The 21,693-nt window shown below is 30.9% G+C and overlaps 1 protein-coding gene across 1 annotated transcript in view; it reads left to right on the forward strand.

The window, feature by feature from the left end:
* Positions 1 to 16,014, forward strand: part of LOC145260399 (organic cation transporter protein-like) — a 140,593-nt gene extending 124,579 nt beyond the window's left edge. Inside the window, exons 7-10 of the mRNA XM_080118373.1 lie at positions 4,577 to 4,662; positions 12,058 to 12,184; positions 12,781 to 12,853; positions 15,678 to 16,014. Of these exons, the coding sequence (XP_079974499.1) occupies positions 4,577 to 4,662; positions 12,058 to 12,184; positions 12,781 to 12,853; positions 15,678 to 15,875 (484 nt within the window). The 3' untranslated portion in view covers positions 15,876 to 16,014. The remainder of the gene's footprint in view (positions 1 to 4,576; positions 4,663 to 12,057; positions 12,185 to 12,780; positions 12,854 to 15,677) is intronic.
* Positions 16,015 to 21,693: the final 5,679 nt, after the last annotated feature.

The raw sequence follows: 21,693 nt of genomic DNA on the forward strand, positions 1-21,693 counted from the left end.
AACAAATTAGACTTTTCCTTAGCAGAAAACATAAGACCCACCCTTACACTTGTGGTAATTGTATCAATTTATATTAATGTAATAAAATAAATGATAATTATAAACTTAATAGCAACGAAACATATTATCTGTAATTACATCAAACAAGTTAATGCAACTAAGCACATTTAAGTTAGCATCTCCATTTTAATAAAATTATGAGATTACTTTCCATATGACTGTGTTAGTGTGTTTTTTTTTGCCCTTTTTTCACTATTTATCAATTATTTATTGAAATAAAAAATAAAAAGAATCTTTTAAAATCTGATTTTAAAAATAATTTAATTTCGAAATTTGAAAGGAATTTTAAGTATTTAAACTGTTGAATAAAAGGTCATTTAAACTGGTTTTAAAAAATTGTGATCTATTCCTGACCACACTGCTTGAGATTTTTGTGATGAAAGCCCATAACCCACTTGGGAACACTGGTCATCTTGTAACATTAGTAGATATCACTCTTAACTCTCTACTCCAAGCTGATGAGCCATTGCTTAAAACTACAAAAAGTACCTGCAAAGCCTTGTAAGCATTTCCCAGTAGAGGCATCTCTAGCGATTAACAAAGACTATCACTTAGAATTAATAATAATCAACACGCCTTTAATGCCACAGGTACATGTGAACCTGTAGCATAATGGTTAATGTCGGTGCAGATAGCCCTGTGACATAATGTTTAAACAAATTGAAACTTCAGCCTCCAAAAGAGTGCTACATAAATGACTACTGGCGATAGTAACTAAGAATAACCTAATAATTAATACTTTTATCAAGTCATTGCTGTCAGAATGAGAACAATCTGGATTAAATAAACGTTTAATTAGAAATTTTATATAGGTTCCTGAGTTTTATATAAACATTTCCTAGTTTGAAAAGAAACACCAGAAGAAGTTTGGAAGTTATATCAACCAAAATGCTGTAAAATTAAAATCAAGATGTGAATAGCAGTCTAAATTTTCCAAATAATACAAATTATAAATCTAATTATTAGCTTTATAAATCATTTTTAAATATTTTTTTTTTAATAAAACGGTCTCATATTAACACAGAGGGGGAAAGATCTATTGTTTTTGGCTTGATATAGGATAACTTGATCGGTTTTTAAATTTAGATGAAAGTGGCTTTCAACGTTTATAGATTGAGTCACATTGTCAAGAGGTTTTATCTTCATTTAATTCATATTCGCACAAAATAAATCAATGTTTCTTAGAGATTTCAGTCAATTTATCCATACGAGGGGACTGAAGATCTCTGGGTGGATATTACAAATAGTTTTTATAATTGATATACTTTATTATATTTGAAAAATAAAAAAAATAAATAAATAAATTGGATATATATTATTTATATAGATATATAAAATAAATAAATAAATAAATAAATAAATTGGATATATATTATTTATATAATAAATATGAACATACATGTGTTCAACTTACTTCAATAATCATGTATATAAATTTATTTTCGTGGAATGAAACGGACACTTAAGCTTAGTTACAACTGATAATAGTAAAGAAAGAAGAGAATAATCACATATGCAAATTTAATTTTTGTGAGCAAAGAAATGGAGGCTTAATTTTAATAACTAATAATGAAAACAAAAGAAAGAATTTCTTTCATTTTTTATAGAAAGTATTTACTGACATATTTTTTAAGTAGCAGTATTTAAGTAGTAGTATTTAGTTTTACCTTGATTAGTTGTTTTGGGTTTTACAGTAAGATTTACCTCATGTGTGACATCCCCGGGCAACGCCGGGTAGCCTTGTTAATTGTTAATAAAACAAAGTTTAATTTAAATAATGTGATTATTATTTACTCAAATTGTTGTAATCTAAAAAAACAACTTGTTGAAACTGAAACTCAAAATTATCTATTATTAGGAGGAAATATATTTAAACAATTTTGTAAGCTAACTGAATCTGCAACAGCGTATATTAGTGTGATAAACAACAAATACCTTTTCAAACTTAAGCATGACAACAAAATGACATGCAAAACTTAAGCATGATAAACAATGAAAATATTGTTTTACAATACAGTGTGATAGGCAGATAAAATGCTCTTATAAATTTAAGTATTACCGACAATTACATGCTTTTTTCAAAATCAAGCATTGCAACGAATGAAATGCTTTTTCAAATCTAAGCATAGCCGGCAATTAAAACATTATTTGTGAATAAAGTATGAAAGACAATGAAAATGCGTTTTCAAATTTAAGCATTACAGACAATTAAAATTCAAATTTAAGCATTAGAGACAATGGAAATGCTATTTTAAAATTTGATAAAATAAGAGTTTTGCTTGTTACTTTTTTACTCGAAACCTTATAAAAGAACCATGTAAACCTTGAGCAAGTCTTTCTTGCCCACTGTCCACTGCAGTCAGTCGATTCATCAACAAAACAATTTAAAGGATTAATTAGTTTTTAGAACTATGAAATAAGGCATCCCCCTTATAGTTAAGACAAAAATATTAATGCTCAGTATAAATTATGCTAAAACATTTTACTATTCCTATTGATGTCCTCTGGTGTCTATTTACTTATGAGTCAGGTCCATTTGCTGGTTGGCAAGCTAAATTGCAGTGTGTGGTGTATTGTTTCCTGACTGCGTTGAATTCTGTTGTAAAAATTCCAATAAAATGATGTTACCAAATGTACGACTGAAATGACTCAGTCTTTACTTGCAGGTGTTGCTGCGACAGTGTCTCACATTTTTGTATACAAGGAAACTATTGATGTCCGTAGCCTCAAAGGGAGAGGGATAGTACATTCCCAGCAAACTAGTTCACTGTTGATAATCTGGAGGACCGAAAATCGATACCAGACCAACACACTAGGTCTTTGCAGCAGTGTGGTGTATTTTCTCATGTATTTTGCATTTGATTCTCTCATACATGTGTGAAAAGAATTTGTTTAGATGATATGCAAAATTGATTCATGTGAAGAGTGTAGGCCATCAGAAATGAAAGGGGACATCACCAGACAGGCAAGTTTCGTTTCTCATCAGTTTTCTATCAAAATAGATGGGTCCCCTTGTTTCTGTGTATAGAACGCCTGTCCATATATCCAATGTATATGGATGCTATGTCCCTCTTCAGACATTTTCGTGTATGTGCACTGTATTTTAAAAAGTATCTGCTCAACAACTGACAATCAATGATACACAAAAACACAGAGAAAGAAATAATAATAAAATAATGAAAATCTTTTTTTTTCTTGTTGTAGCTTACATGATAGAGAAGACAAGAAAAGACAGTAAAACAGGACATTCCTATTTTTTAATATTATTTATCTCGTTATTAACTTGCTTCATTAATTTCAGGATTTTTCTATTTCAAAAACTGATACTTCATAATAAATGAAAACAAATTCTGATTTTAAAAGCATCATTTCCAAAACAATAAGTTTTAATCAATTCTTGACAGTTGTTTTTTATTTTTATGTAAAATAAAATAATGACTATTGGATAAGTAACACAAAATACTGAAATAATTATTTCGAAATTATTTGAAGAACCTAAGCCATAAGCTTTGGTAGACTTTGAATTTTATTTCTGGCCTTTTGAGTAATAATTTTATAAAAAGCAAAGAATATATGAAAGTAATATATATAAATCAAATCTCAACAAGTATTCAATAATGATCGATTTCATTATTAATAACATAAGTAACTATCCTAGCTATACGAATCTTTAATTTCTATAATTATCATATATGAAGTTTGATATCGTTCTCAAGTAAACACTCTTTCTACCACCACATTGAATGTGCCTTCTTCGCCATTACTTGTTTGGTTCGAAGATATTTTATGAAATATAGTGTACATATACAATAATTATTATAATAATCACCACAGTATTATTATAAGTAGTATATAGTATTCCTGTATGCATGTAGGTGTACTGTATATACGTTACCCAGTCAAATAAATTAGGGAATTCTCTAATACAATGCAGACTGCATTTTATTCCACTCGTCTGCAAATGCGGTACATGTGACTTGGTGGATTTGTAAACGCAATTTAAAAAAATAAAAATAATGATAATAATAAATATAATTAAAATAATGTGACCAAAATTATTGCAAGAAATAAAATTCTAATAAAACCAGATATAACTAATGTGAATCTTTTTCTTTCCTGTATTAAATCAAAGCAAATACATTTTCTCTATAAAAGAATTCAAACATAGCAAAGTAACGTCAGATCGGCTTATGAATGGACATTTTCCCTCTTTTTATTTTTACTAAGATTAGATTTCATTAATTCTGGGAGCATTTTATGTTTTAATAAGATTAAGTTTTAAATTATTTAGAAATGTATGATTTTAAATGAGATACAAGTTTTTCATTTCCAAGTCTTTTACCTGTTGATTAGAGCATTCTCAAATTTTGGACGAGGTAGTGTATGCTTTTTTGTTCTTTTTCTTTTAGCTGTTACTTATACTTATATGCATATATTATACATCTATACGCCTTTTATAAATGGTAACCATATTTTATGTATTAATTGCCGTGTATGTTTGCCATCACTTTTGTAGATTTAGTAGGCGCAATTCTATCGCAGGATTTCAAATCATTGCCGGCCTCTCCCTGATAGCGGTAGCTATCTTGAAAGGATTGGAACGTAAGAACTTTTTTCTTTTCGCTCATCTAAATGTTTTTTTTTTTTTTTTTTCATTTCTAAATTATTAATTACAAAACCTAGCAGGTACTCACATCATAAACACTGTTTATAAAAGACAAAAAAAAACACAATACAGAGATTAATATATATATATATATATATATATATATATATATATATATATATATATATATATATATATATATATATATATATATGGCGATTAAGCTTAATCGCCATATATATTTTATAAATTACTAACTAGCTCTACCTACGTATTGAGCACTTTTGAAGTAAATACTTAAAGTTTACGCATAAATCTATACTTTCATATATTAATTTTATGTGAGTAAATGAAGTAGTTATATATATATATATATATATATATATATATATATATATATATATATATATATATATATATATATATATATCAATGCCTACATTCAGTCTCAAAAGACAAAGGATACCCCCTGTAGGGGCAGCTGTGCATGTAATTGTTAGACAAGGGTTGCGCAATCCCCCACTACACCTCTCCTGAATCGGCACTGTTTGAGTCCAATGGTAAGGAGAAGTTCAGGACGACTGGAAACAATGCCCAGATAAGTGGAGAACACATACACCACCTGGAAGCCCAAAATGGTCATTCATTTAGAGGTTCAAAGTTGCTTAATTTGGGTGATCCAGCAGGAACTGATGTGTCAACGTGATTATATACATATTTATATAGGAATTATGTATTGCAAACAAACTATGTTTGTGACTAAATTAAAATATCTACTTATTTGATACTTTTTATTTTAAATATAGCAGCATTTGTAAAAGAGTGTTCTTTTAACATCACAATGATAACTGCAAAAGTGTGCAGATTAATTCAAAAGACAAGAGCTTTTTATTATTTTCCTCCCAAATAGAATGTCTTGTGATTGGTCAATGTGGAAATGTCTGCACCAGTTGAATGTGTCATTTAGAAGATAAGGGAAGTAATTTAATAAAACAGTAGACAAGGGCTAATAATCTATTTTAAGAGACAAAGAGGGTAACCTATTAACATATTCTTTTTTATTTAATACCTTTATCTATGCTTTGTAAAACAATTATAATTAATTTTCAATTTTCAAACTAATTATAATTATTTTCAGTACCTTTTCAAATGCTCATCTATCTAAAAAATAAATTCCAAACAAAAGTGTACCTGTAAAAAAAAACAATAAAGGAAAAGAGTGTAAACATTGTCTACAGTTCTCTAAATGAAAGGTGAACAAATGTTGGAGTTTAACAAAAGTTGTTAAATTTTTTAATAGATATCTGTTTGAAAGCTTATGAAATGCTTTAAAATTATATCTATTAATTAAGAATAAAAGAAAACAGAGGTATTCAATAGAAAACTTGAATGATATTCTTACAATGCATCCATTCAATCTCCACGTTTAACAACGAAAATGCTACAAGGAGACCCTCAAAAATACTACCCATAAAATCGTTAATAAAATTCATTACCCTTTCTGCAATCCAACATATTTAGTACAAGAACAATGTTAGTCTATTTCTGACTTGTCCACCAAGTTTCAGTCATAAATATATGACAGTCTTTTGTTTTATTGCTGTTTAATGATGCAAGGAAGGGCACTTTTGTGATTATCACATCAATAGGAATGTGATTCTGAATGAGTTCTACACCCCCCCCCATCATATTTTTATCTGTGGGATAATCTAAAAGATAGTATCCATAAAAACAATCCTCAGACTCTTCCTGAACTGAATGGATATTGTATCATTTTTAGGAAATTTTATACATGTGTAGATATAAAGCAACAAATAACCAAAAAGACACTTAATATTAAAGGTGATCTTAATGTGTTTTTGAAGTAGCATAGCTTGCCTGAATCAAATGTTTATTATTCAATTCTAATTTTTTTTTTGTTATTTGCTTGGTAGGTTTTCCTCTTGAAAATATCTCAGTTGAAAGGATTAAAACCAGGAATATCTTTTAGGCAACATGTACATATACACTAATCTTTTATCATCTAGTATTTATGAAAAATAATATTATTTGAGAAAATTTGTATTTTTCAATAATTTGTCATTTCTCAGGGATTTTCATTACCGTTAATCGTGGTTGTCTTATTTTGCAGGCTTAAAAAATGACAAAATCTGGTAGCTGATAGGCATACATTAAAGTGCTTAAATTACTTTTAGACAGCATGGTTACAATTTCAGTTCTTGAATACTTCATTTAAATGAAATCAAATCAAACTTATTGGCAACAAAAGCAGAAAATGCATCATGTCATATAAAACAGGAAATTTGTAGGAAAGTTATATTTGTGTAAAAGTACATGCTTTCTCAAAACAGTTGTCTAAGATTCTCTTGAATGCATTTGTAGTGGGTTACGTTCTGGAGAAGTCTGTTCCATGAAGCAGTCATGCAGACAGGCTGTTGAGCTGAAATGGTTGTACATGCTTAAAATAAATGCTATTCCAATTTCAATGATTACTTAACATATACTATAGCAAAGAGATGATTTATCAATATTTATTCATTATCGCCAGAATTTTTTATGCAATAAATAAATTGTTTAACCATGAAACCTACCCGTGACGGAAGGTAGAGTGCAACTGATGCATGAACATTAACAAATCTCTCATTCACTTGTTGAACCATGTATAGACTTGAATATTGTTGAACCATGTATAGACTTGTACTTTGAAGACCAGTTGGGCAGACAACCCACAAGAGTAAGAAATATTGTTTTTTTTTTTTGTTTTTGTTTTTGTTTTTTTTTAAACGGCTTGAAAGTACAATTTGGCGGTAAAGGGTTAAATCTATTACATACATTTATTATTCATTTTTTATTGTTTTAATTGGCAAAACATCAAATTTTACAATGTTTGCAGTAAATATCCAATATCTTATCTTATTTATGAAGTAAAGTTAGATTTCCCAACCAAAATAGATTTTCTTAACAAAAGATAGATAAAACAATCTCTTTTGTCAGATTTATTGACCAAATATCCAAATTCTTAAAAAAAGTAATTTTCAATCGATTCCATCAATTTTAATATTTAATCCTGGTTATTGCTTTTGTCTTTATTAGTTATGACTAGAAGCTGACAAAGGAATATTTACCCTCTTAGTTACATCTACTATGCCTGATGACCATAAGATGGAGAAGAAATTTAACAAGATAACTTTTTTCATATACATTGTTTCATTGATATTGCTTTCTTTCTTTTGAACTATATTCGACATATAGAGATAGAGAGAGGGAGAGCAGAAAGAAAGATAATCACATGTGCTTGATATATTTAATAGCTTTGTACTTGTTAGCATGATACATCGCTTAGTGCGTTACACTTAGAGATAGAATTTGTTAGTTTGAATCTCACCTAGGGCATAATTATTTTTACCCTGATTTTGTCTCAAAATGAACCTAGATATTTCAAATTACAATATTAAGCAGATTGTTTACTATTAGCTTTGTTTTTATTACTGTAATCTATGTAATTTAAAGAAAATAGGGTTCCTATATATATATATATATATATATATATATATATATATATATATATATATATATATATATAACATATATATATATATAACATGGCAGACATATGCACGGACTTGGAGTTTACATTCGTAATACCCTTCCCCTGACTAGAGAAACAAACCTAGAAACGTATGATCAAGCCTTTATGTGCTTTAGACTAATCATGCAACACAACATTAGCTACTTTTACTTTCTCTACCGCTCTCCCTCGACCCAAGACTGCACCATAATAAACAAAGTATCTGACAGCATAGACACAGCACTCTCCTTCGACACTAGCGCCCAAGTACATGTATTTGGTGACTTTAATGTCCATCACAAAAACTGGCTTGGATTCTCTACTTATACAGATGCAGCAGGCAGCGCAACTCATAGCTTCTCTGTATCTCACTCCCTATCGCAAATTGTTACTTTTCCAACCCGCTTCCCTGATCAGGAAGAACAACAGGCATCACTATTAGATCTGTTTTTGACCACAATTCCTGATGATTGTGTAACGAAAGCCGACAGCCCACTTGGGAACGCTGATCATGCGGTAATAATGGTTGAAATCGCCCTAAACTCTAGACCCAAAACTGAAGAGCCAGTGCTCAAAACAACGAGATATTATAAAAAAGGCTGATTGGGAAGCTATCAGAGATCTTATCAGAGACGCCCCATGGGGAAATATTTTTTCTCTTCCTGCTGAACAGTGTGCAACTGAGACCACTGAATGGTTCAAAACTGCAATCGAAGCGCATGTTCCCATGCGGAAATTCTATAGCAAGCCCCACTCTCCCCAATGGTTTACTTCGACTTGCGCAACTGCCATTGCTCAAAGGCAGCATGCATTCCGCAGGTTTAACCGGCATAAGTCCAGTTCAAACAGACAAAAGTACATAGAAGCTAGAAGTAACGTTAAGAAAGAAATAGCGACAGCTAAGAGGGAATTTACGGAAACCACTAAAAAACGCATCGAAGCACAAAAATTAGGAACTCGTGACTTCTGGAAAATCTACAACAGTGTAGTAAATAATGGGCAATCAACAATTCCCCCACTAACCAACAATCACGAGGTTCTTTGCTCAGCAACCGAGAAGGCTAACATGCTTGCCAGTCGGTTTGCCTCCAACTCTACACTGGACCCTCTAAACCACCCCCTACCTGACTTTCCTATGCGGACAGACGCCAAGCTAGACGATCTGGAAATCACCCCTGCTCAGGTGCATGCTATCATAAAAAACCTTGACACTTCAAAGCATGTGGACCCGACCTCATCCCAGCTGTGCTATTAAAAAAGTGCTCAGCCAAAGTAGCTCCAGTTCTCTCCAAACTCTACAACAAATGCCTTAATGAATCTTGCTTTCCGAGCTGTTGGAAAACTGCTTCTGTGGTACCAGTATTCAAGAATTCTGGCGAAAGAACTGACCCATTAAATTATCGCCCTATTAGCCTCCTCCCACTTTTTGCCAAAATATTTGAGACCTTAATTAACCATGCTCTAGTCCAGCACCTTACAGATGCTAAACTTCTGACCGACCATCAATATGGATTTAGACAAGCCCGTTCCACGACAGACATCCTCACTGTAATCTCTGAACGCATATACCATTCACTGGACAAAGCGGGAGAGGGCAGAGCGGTAGCTCTAGATATATCTGAGGCTTTTGACAGGGTATGGCATGAGGGTCTCCTCAGGAAGATTAGAATACTTAACATAATTAAATCCTTCTTAGATAAGAGAAAAATCCAGGTTGTCCTCGACGGTCGTACGTCTAAACAATATAATATAAATGCCGGAGTGCCCCAGGGATCTATCCTTGGTCCTCTGCTGTTCCTGATATTCATAAATGACCTCCCCGATAAAATTGCCTCTGAGATGGGTATATATGCTGATGACACCACACTCTATAGCAGGCACGACAGGAAAACAAATGAACATATATCTAAAGTAATGGCAGAAACACTAGAGGATGACCTCAAATCAGTAGTGGAATGGGGACAAAAATGGATGGTAACGTTCAATGCCACCAAGACAAAACTGGTGTCATTCAATAATTACAAGAAACCTTCTCTACCACCTATAGCAATGGCCAACAACTCTTTAGCTGAGAGTACGTCTTTCAAGCTCCTTGGCCTAACGTTCACAGGAAACATGAGCTGGAACAATTACATCGAGGGCATTGCCAGGGCCGCTGCGAGGAAGGTGGGCTCTCTCTACCGTGCTAGAAAACTTCTAACACCCGAAAGTATCCTGTACCTCTATAAGGCCACTATTCGCCCATGTATGGAGTATTGCTGTCATATTTGGGCCGGTGCATCGGCTACTAGTCTCTCTCTCCTTGACAGGGTTCAAAAGAGAGTCGCAAATCTGATAGGCCCTAAACTGGCATCTAAACTTCAGCCTCTGTCCCATCGTCGAAACGTTGCATCCCTCTGCCTGTTCTACAAGTATTATAATGGTGAATGCTCTGAAGAACTGCAAGCACTTGTGCCCCCACGACGTGAACACCCTCGACAGACCCGACAAGCTGCAAAATCCCACCCCCACACTGTAGAGATCCCTAGATGTAAAAGATCTTTCTACTCCAGTAGTTTCTTCCCCAGAACTGCTAGACTTTGGAATTCCATTCCAGGTCACTGCTTCCCCAACTGTACTGACATGCATAAGTTCAAGTGCAACGTGAACCAACATCTCGCTGCCCTAATCCCTACATAGTGCCCCAGTAGATGTTTCCCCTGATAGTAGCCCCCTACACCAAAGTGGCAATGTGCCTTGTTTGGGGTGAAAATGTAATAAAAAAAAAAACAAAAAAAAAAAAACATATGTATATATATATAACATATATATATATAACATATATATAACATATATATATAACATATATATATAACATATATATATAACATATATATATATAACATACATATATAACATACATATATAACATATATATATATAACATATATATATAACATATATATATATATATATATATATATATAAGAACCCTATTTTCTTTAAATTATATAGATTACAGTAATAAAAAAAAGCTATATATACTGTTTTTAAAATATAATTATCCACTGACACGTGTTTCGTCGTCTACGACTCATCAGAGTGGCTGAATCTAGCGAGATTCGAAATCGGGACCCCATTGTAATGAGCCTGAACTCTTTATTCGCTGGTCCACCCGGCCGACTGTTTGGATATATCGCAATTTATTTAGATGTTATTTGTTTTTGTTTTTGCAATATGTTTTGAATGAATTAGACGACGAAACACGTGTCAGTGGGTAGTTATATTTTAAAACCAATATATATACCGCTTCCCATGTGGGGGTACCTAATTGGTTAAAGGGAAAATTATTCCCAACTTGTATTTAGGTAAAAATGCACTTTCGTAAATAATTGAATTCATTCAAAACGTATCAACAAAACAAAAACAAATAACATCTAAATATATGTGTGTGTGTGTGTGTGTGTGTGTGTGTGTGTGTGTGTGTGTGTGTGTGTGTGTGTGTGTGTGTGTGTGTTTATGGCCACAAAATTATTTTGTTACAAAATACAGTAATCTCTACATTTGAAAATAGGATTGAAAGATTCCTATTTAATGACTATCAGGAACCATCATCAAAATTCTATGCAGTACGAGTAGATACTGCTGGTAAAAATACTAATGTCATTAATCAAATGAAGATATATGTACTCTTTAGATGTGATCATGAAATTAGCTTTGAAGTAAGCGGCTATAAACATTTTTAATAACTTTGATGGAACAATAAATTATCTTTTCAAAAATTACTGATACATATTTAAAATTCTTTGTCATTATGAAATCATTTTTATATTAATAATTTCAGAAAATAACAATAACAATATTATTAAAATATTATCTGTATGCTTCACACTGCTTGGAATGCTCGGAGCGAGTGGTGCATTCTCTGGTGTCTGGTTGTACACACCTGAACTCTATCCAACCAACTTACGGTAAGCTTTACTATTCATACGAAAATAATATTTACACATAACTATAACAAGTATTTTATTTAGTACAACTTCATTTCCTAGGTTTTATTAGAAATAGTTTTCATTTTTTTTCCTTTTTAGAGGGACTAATTAATGTTTAGCTCATATTACACATTCTATTACGTTAATATTTTTATCAATAAATTTGTTTTTAAAGATATCAATTAAATATTAAATATTCATCTGACGTCTCTGAATTTTGGAGATGAGGATATGTTATTCGCATTATTTGGACTACTGTCCTCATCTTGTGTAAGATATTTACGACAATGAAGTAGTAGTCCAATTACCCAAATAAATATTCATTGTTTATATTAAATGATTTATTATTTTAATTTTAAGTTTTAATATTCTGATAAAATGTATGTTCTTATTCCTATTTTAAAAGAAAAATTGTATAATCTTATAGTTTTAATCATTATAAAAAATGTAAAATGACTTAGAAATAAAATATATTTTGAAAACTTTTGGAATTTGATTATTTTTATCAATAATTACATTATCAATTTTTTAAAGCTTATAGTTTTTTTTTTTGTTTTTTTTTTGTCTGTGAATAGGAGTGCTGGAGTTGGTCTTGCATCTGCTTCTTCTCGGACTGCTGGTATGCTGGCGCCCTTAACTCGATTATTAGTAAGTAAAAAAGATGAACAATTTGAAAAGGAAAATAATTGCAAAATGACTGTCATGTCATAAAAGCAATGGCAATTACCTCCCTTGTTGAAAATTATCTTCATTGAATAAGAACTCTTTAGCCTGTAGATCACTATTCATAGTTATCAATGTTTGTATGAAATGAATATAAGCTAAATAATGCTTTGTAAGCTATGTCATGCTCTCATATTTTTATTCCAAGTTACTTAATAATTTACATGATCAATATCAATTTTATTAACTAAATTAATTTGATGATCTCATGAGAGTTTTATAATTGTTCTGTTTTCGATATACAAACAGATTAATCAGTTTAATATTTCTAAATTAATAATCAATAATCTTATGTGGCACAGAAAATGTCTTTTCTGAAAATGACTTTGTGTTCTATGTGCTATTTGCAGAATAGAAATAATAATGAAGAAAGGGGGATATTCATAGCTGTTGTGGTGGAGCAACAAATACCTTTGAAATCAAACTGCTTGTTATTTATTTATTTATTTTTTTGTTTGTTTACACAGTGATCACCACTTATCAAGGCCCGGAAGCCACTCAGGGATAAGGGTTATTGCAAGTACATTACGTTAGTGTGGAGATTTTATGATGTGTTTAATTAAGGGGGCAGTTCATTAGGAATTTGTTAACATTGGACTTGAAGACATCCAAGTTGTAGTCCGGAGGGAAGCAGGCAGACGGAACAGAATTCCACAGGCATGCAGTTCTAAGAAAGAAGCTTTGTTCATGGAATCCGCGTTTTGATTTAGGCACAGATATAGAGTGGGGGAAATTTTTCACAGTGGATTCAACTAGACGGGTGTTTTTCGTGAAATATTGGCGAGGGGGACCAGAGATTGGAGTTCAGACGAGCACCTGCCATGGAAATAACGATAAAACAAGGATAGGCTCGCAACGTCTCTTCTGAAACTAATTAATTAATTTTGTTAACTAATTCAATGAAAAATTATCTAGTTTTCAATAATTAATAAGTTTTAATAGTTCACAGATTTATTGATGTTATGTCTCTTTGATCAGGATATCACAAAACTGTACTTGTTAATCAGCTGAAATTAAAATGACTTCCAAGGTGGCTTTTGGGAGAGAGAAAGGATCAACACAAGCCTCAATAAACGTCTGCCCCCAATGCTTGCTATTAGTAAAACGGCTGATTATTAATTTCCTAAATCTTGTTACATTCATATCAGATGGTATTTGGCTAAATGTATACAATTTTCTTTTGTATTACAAATGTAATACAGATAAAGCATAGGTGAAGTACTCTATAATCTTGGTGGGCAATCACCTACTGATGTTGTCTTGATAAAAAAAAAAAAAAATACTGGTCCTCATCACCTTACTAGGTTGGCGTCAGGAAGAGCATCTGGTTTTTTAAATTATTGCTTCGATTAAGGAAGCCTGACCAAAGATAAGTTTGGAAATAAATTTCTAAAAGCTGTCCAACACACGCTAGCATGTAAAACGGTTGTTAAACCGAATATGATGATGATGATGATGATGATGATGATGATGATGATGATGATGATGATGATGATGATGATGTCACTCATCAGATATCATCTGCCTCTCTAATTAGACAACACTAGAAAGTAAACCTAATAAAAACAAAGAAAATGCTTTAATATATAAAATGGTATTCCTATGAAAATGTGTGTATATTTAAACAACATATTTTCATAAGAACAAAAGCTATTGAATAACACTGAAAAATGACTTGCCATCTGTGGCTCATTTACCAAAGAGAAATAGCAATAAGGATAGATGTTCTAGCCAAGCAATAAACTCCCTTGAAATTGAATTGCCTGTTAACAAATTTACCAATTCAATAATTGGTACATTGGAGAAAATGGTTGATCACCGTAGGTGGCATTGGTATAACGATTTTTTTTATTAGAACTATAGCCTAAGACATATCTATCCTGAATCAGATTCAAGTTATCTGCTTGAACATTAATAGCTAGCCGGGAGCTAAAAATATATCTAAATTCCACTCACATGCAAATTTATAAATCAAATATCTTCCTCTTTCTGGCTAGTGTTCAAGCCAGTTCGAAAGAATCTGAATAACTATCCATCTTTACATGATTTTTACAACTCTGATGCCATTCACCTCAGATCCCTTTTCTGGTTCCCAGAATATCAACAACAAAGTTAGTCATGTTTATTTGTACATTATTCATCACATATTTCTTTTCATTAGTTTACCTTTGCAAAACATATTCTTTATCAATTTTATTTCGGAAAATTAACGGAGCCTTTCATTTTATAACTTTGTATGTGATAATCACCCTCTTTATGTATGATGTTTAGTATATATTTCTAATGTTTGTCCTTAGCATACTGTTTTAATTATTACTTTTTTCCCCCTTTATTTATTCTAACCATCGCGTGTGTGACTCAAGATAACACAATGCACAGCATGGCAATTGCCAGTTTGGAAAGAAACCTAAACATGTGGTCACTACAGAAATATAGAAACAGAATATCATATATTCAAATTCATTAGCACTAATGTATTTCGCTATTAATTTATGATTAAGGTTGTAGATTTATAGGATTGATATTTGCCTGTGGCTATTAGTTCTTTCTTGTGTTGTAAATATTAAAAAGTCAAGGCCTGAAAAAGATGATAGGAGAAGTGGAAGAAAAGGTTGTAGAGTTCAACATTAGTGATTGTGTTGGTATTTATGCTTGAGAGTGGGAAAGCTATACTAATATGTTTTGTTTGTTTGTTTTTTGTTACACTATGTCAAAGTTGTTGATGCCATTTTGTTTTCTATAATTTTAGGCTGCTCGATTGCCTTGGGCACCAGGTACATTGTTTGGAACTGGCTGCTTATTTGCCTGTGCCCTACTATTCCTTCTGCCAGAAACGCGTGACCAACAGTTGCCTCAAACTATGGAAGACCTCAAAATACTACAGAATGCCAACAAAAAGCCTCAAGTTGACTATGTTAATATGAAGCAAACTGCACCTACCAGTTAAAAACCATCGATCAAAAACAAAAAGAAAAAAATTAAAACGAAAAATAAAAGAAAAACTGTTTTGGTTGCTGTAGCCGCTACTACTCCCTTGAGATTTTAGGCAATAAGACATTTGAAAGGGACGGGGAAGGGGGAAAAAGGTCAAGTCGAGTAGTCAGCTTCATGCAACATCGATTATTTGTTGATTCTGTACACACATTTTTGTGTGTACTTATACATTTGTACATAATTTCTATACACTTTGCACACTTCAAGAAACGTTAAGACAAGCTTAACTTGAAAACATTTATAATATATATATATATATATATATATATATATATATATATATATATATATATATATATATATATATATATATATATGTATATATATATATGTTACTGATAATATGCTCTTTCATAAGCAGCTCACTTCCTGCAGACCCAGATCATGTCTATCATGTTTGATGTTGCCAATCTAGTGTAAATAAATTGTTAAGTTTCCAAGATATTAATGATGGTTCAAAAACATCAATAGTGTTTCAAATATTTTCAAACGAAAAGTGACTCATGATTTTAACAAATTCCATAAAGATAAAAGCAAACAACAAAAATATAATTTGTGTGTGTGTATGTGCATTACTTTATACATGTGTTTGTGTGCATCAATTTATGTGTGCATGTATGTACGCGTATGAATCTTTTTCATCATAAACCACCCACCTCTCATCACTCCCTGCCCTCTTTTGTGCTTTAAGACCATCATAAGACAAAGGTCATAGGGCAGTGTTTGTAAAACACAGTTTTCTGTCAGTTGCCAAAAAGTCCATAAATCCCATTATTCATGAGAGAAAACTCATCATTGAACTACTCATTGATTGCTTGTGCACAGCTTGAGCGTTTCAGTTCTGTTTTATTGTTATGTTGGGAGACTTTCACCATTTTCATGAAAGTATTCCCATATTTGAATACATGCACATACACACTCACGAGTTAATGAATATTTTTTTAAATATTGTTAGTTTTTTTTTTCTAATGGATTATTAGATGATAATAATTCCATGTGACTGTCCCCAAAAAATACCAAATAATTAAGGATGTTTTAAACCTTGAAAAGAATGTTCTCAGATGGTTGTGTCTACTTCTAATTATGTGATGACTTATAGGAATTATTTCTTCAAACTTTCTAACAAATTTGGATTATTAGAATTGGAAATCTTCATAACCGATCCACTGAAAAGGAAAGAAAATTATTTATTTTGGATTATAATTTTATTTAGGTTCAATTTTCCAAATCTACTGAAACATTTATTGTTTAATTTTTAAAAAAATGATATTTTCGTTTCCATTATATTTTTCTTCTTTTTTAATCATGGTGCCATCTCTTTCGATTTTTTTGGCTCCTTATTGCCCACCATTTTTACGTGTCAAAGGGTTATTGAATAATTCACCAATGCCACATTTATTAACCTTTGCACAAACAACAGACTGTGATTCTTAAGCAACAAAATGTTGAGTGCTCATTTTTATTTTTTCCTATCTCTTGATAAAATCCTTTCTTTGCACTCAACAAATATCATTTATTTCTTTTGATGACTTATTAGGAAAAGAAAACAAATTCGAATTAGAAAGAAACACAGGGGAGAACAGTAAGTGAAGTTTTTTCTAAACCTAAACACTCATATATCTGGCAGTTAGCCCCAGTTTTAAGTAGACCAGAAAGCCTGAACAACTCCCATGACAGGACGCTTGTCTATCACCAGTTATTAAAGTAAGGCTGTTCACATTCATACAATTGGGTAGAATGTTTTCTTACAACACCAGGTCTTCCCAAATGGATGCTCATCATAATACTAACCAAGTTCAGTGTTGCTTAACATTGGTGATCTGATGAGAACCAGTATGTTAACATAATTTAACTGCCAACTCAGGTGAGGAATCTTAGCAAGTTAATATCTCATTTATCAAACAAAATATCAAATTTATCAAAATTATAAACATTTTGTTTATTATTACTACTAGTAGTCACAAAATCTGCTAAGATGATGAGGGCATTATCATAATGAATATAGAACCATCTACCTTCACTTCTGGTGGTTGTTGTTTACAATAACCAGAGTTGTGACAAAGTTCTTCCTGGACCACACATGATGCCGTTGGTTTACTTTTCTTTGGTTTGCCTCACCACCCACTTCTTCCACAGTAACTGCTCTTTGGAAGATGATCTTGGAGCACTCGTCCGATCTTCTTAAATGCCCATACCATCTTAACTTCCTCCTCTTTGGTCAACAGATGACTGTAGAGACTTGCACGTTGCACAATGATGCTGCAGACTTCCTCATTAGTGATATGGTATTCGCAGAGGATGCCAAGAATCTTTCAGAAGCATCACATTTCTGCTGCCCGTATTTCCCTCCATAACTTAACTTTCAGACTCCTTGACATAAGTACACATTTTTAATCTCGCAATTAGAATCGATATATATTATTTGAATATGACATGTCTTAAAGAAAATAAGATATGTCTTAGAGAGAATGTTTTAATTTGATGGAAATTCTTGTTCAAAGGTTTCTTTCCTTAATTATTCTGTGGTTTTGTAATATTATTTTCTCATCAGCAAAAAAGTGAAAAATATTTTCAGTGAAAACAAATTCTAAAGACCAAATTATTTTTGAATTTGATAGAAGAGCAATCATGTCTGAGCGAACATGGCACAAATCAATATCTTTAAGGTATTTGTAAAATTGAAAAAGTTTTAGCCTTTATCTTTATCCTTTTTATGAAGCTTATTTGCTTCTTTCTTGTTAGACTATTTTTATTTTCTTGTCTTTTAAAGGTTGTAAGATAAGAACACTTCTTTATACACATTCCATTACATACCTGTCGATCGGTACCAATTTAAAAATAGCTCATAAAAAAAGGTTCTTCTTAACGGTGGCTCAAGACCTTCTTTCAGCTAGCAAAGAGAGGAGTATCCTTAGAGTTTAAGGAATTGAACATAAAAGCAAATCCCAACAAAATATTTGATAAAGATTCAAACTTTATACAAGAAATATGAAATTTATTGAATTCGCAAAATGTAAGAGGATTCACAACAATCTCATGAAAAAAGTAATTTTATTTTGCAATTAAACAAAAATTAAACATTTTAGTAAATAAAAATCTTTGTTTTTCTATCATTGCTGGCAATTCACTTTATACAACAAATGTGTTTTCGAAAATGTTACAAATGTTCAAAGTAGACTTATAAAAATATATAACTTATCTATACATATTTTACTTGGGTTGATTTCTATCTTGATTTTAAACAAAAAATATAGAATAAGAAAAAAACACTCTTAATGATATTTATATGAACTTATGGAATATTCTTAATTTTTATTAAGGTCAATTTACAAATCCAAAAGCAGAAATGATTATAACAATTTTAGATATTTAAAAAAAATGCATTTAAAAACTTTTTTTAATTTAAATAACAGGAACATTTATTTCGGTAAATAATGTGATAAAATCTTGTGAACGTAGTATCCACTTCCCATCCCATCCAGGATTTTATAAGTTAGTTTATATATATATATATATATATATATATATATATATATATATATATATATATATATATATATATATATATATATATATATATACATACATATATATACATACATATATATACATATATATACATATATATATACATATATATACATATATATATACATATATATATACATATATATACATATATATATACATATATATACATATATATATATATATATATATATATATATATATATATATATATATATATATACTTTTTAAAAAAATGTGAAAGGAAATAGTTGTTTATTTTGTCTGTTGCTAAAGAGACACAATTTTGAGAAACATGATCTGAGTCTGCAATTGATCAACCAAACCAAACACAAAAAACAAAATGATACGAAAGATACAACATTGTTAATGTTGGCATTTAAAAAGACAATATATATATATATTTCAATTATGTTCCGAGATGAGAAGTCATTTTCCCATCAAAAACAATTCAGTATTCACACATGCATAAACATACACTTTGTATGTGTGTGTATTTGTGCATGAGAGTGTAAGTTGCGTATTTGTGTGTGAGATTAGTGTGTGCGTGTGTGTATGTGTGTGTAAATAATTGTCATATGCGTGTGTGCATGTAACTAATGTAAGAGTTGAATTCCGCTACCCACACTCAACTACTATTGTTTATGAATCCTATAGAGAGTCACAGATACGGAGACATTTTAACAACACCAATGTATACAAGTCACTGAGGCTCTTTTGGGATCTCTCATCTTTTTCCCCACCCAAAACGATCTTGTTGTAAGAATTTAGTGTTGCTTTCACTGCATATCAACGAATACTGACATTTGATCTGCTGGGTTCATTAGAAAATGTATCTATGAGCAAATTAAGACTTTTTATTGAAAGTATTTCCCTATTGGTATTTGTAAAAGAGAAATGACCCTTCATCAGGTTATATTTGAATAATAATCATAATAAACTGATTTTAAACAAATAAAACCGTATGTTTGTAACATTTTTACTGATCGATATCCAATAAGCCCACATAATGCATATTCTTTCAAAACCTCATTCATTTCATATGTAATTGGATTTAGGTCAGGAAAAACAGTATAGACATTTACAATCCTCTTTTGTTTAAAGTGAGATTATTATTATTATTATTATTATTATTATTATTATTATTATTATTATTATTATTATTATTATTATTATATGTCAGAAGATGAAATGTTTTAAAAGAAGAAAAAATGTTTATATTTAAGCAACCTTTTTTAATTTTCAATTATGTAAAAAAAAAAAAAAAAGAAATAGATTTTCTTTGAATTTGTTTTTGATTTTTTAAATTGTATTCAGAATTTGAATCTTATTGTTTGGGTATTTTATGCGTGCTTGAAAGTGCAGAGGTGACTATTATCAACAAAATTGGTGTATTTCCCAGTCTGAACTGTGGCTATCACTTGTTCGTTTGTTAAGTGTTCATTGTTTTAGGCTATAAGTGGAATAATGAAATTTCATTATTTCAATCATTCGTGTTTCCTCATTAGAAAAAAGTAAAATCAGTTGAGCATAGAAATAGATTTGATGGATGTTGTTAGTCTATGACAGTAACAGGAATCGGCAAAGCCAGTGAAATGGACGTGTGTTCTTTTTTTACATATGAAATAAAAATGATATTTAAAACTTACTGTTATAAATTAAAAAGAAAAGATAATGTAGGGATGTGTATTACATTAAGTTTCAATGCACAAGCTTAATATACCTACAATTCAAAAAAGAAAACAAGTACAGAACGACACATTTACAAAGAGCACAACTATATTTGTTTTGTCGTTCGAGAATTTCCAATGAGCATCAAAAGAATGCACTCAGCAACTATGATTCTCATAGCATTACATCTTTTCTTCTCTCTATGTTAGAATAAAAAACATGTTGAGTAACACAATATCAATGTTTTTTTTACATAGAGATGTGGCTGCAATGTACCATTCTGCAGTGATTGATTTGCTTGAATTGATAATAAAATTTAAACCGTTTAATATCTTTACATAAAAATTAGAGTCACAAAAAGCAGACATAAATCACATTTCATTTATCATTTCTGAATTAAAAATGTGATTGTAGTAATTAAGAATTTCTAAAAGTGACAAAAATAGTTTGCATACAATGTCTAACAGTTGAACCATTTTCGAAATTCCTCACAGAAATGATGGCAGCCAAATCGGGAGAAAGAAAATTAATGTATGCTTTGTTGTTAACAAAACATGCATTAATTTTCTTTC

This window comes from Euprymna scolopes, chromosome 36, assembly GCF_053919585.1.
Source record: "Euprymna scolopes isolate OS-2025 chromosome 36, ASM5391958v1, whole genome shotgun sequence".
Lineage (NCBI taxonomy): Eukaryota > Metazoa > Mollusca > Cephalopoda > Sepiida > Sepiolidae > Euprymna > Euprymna scolopes.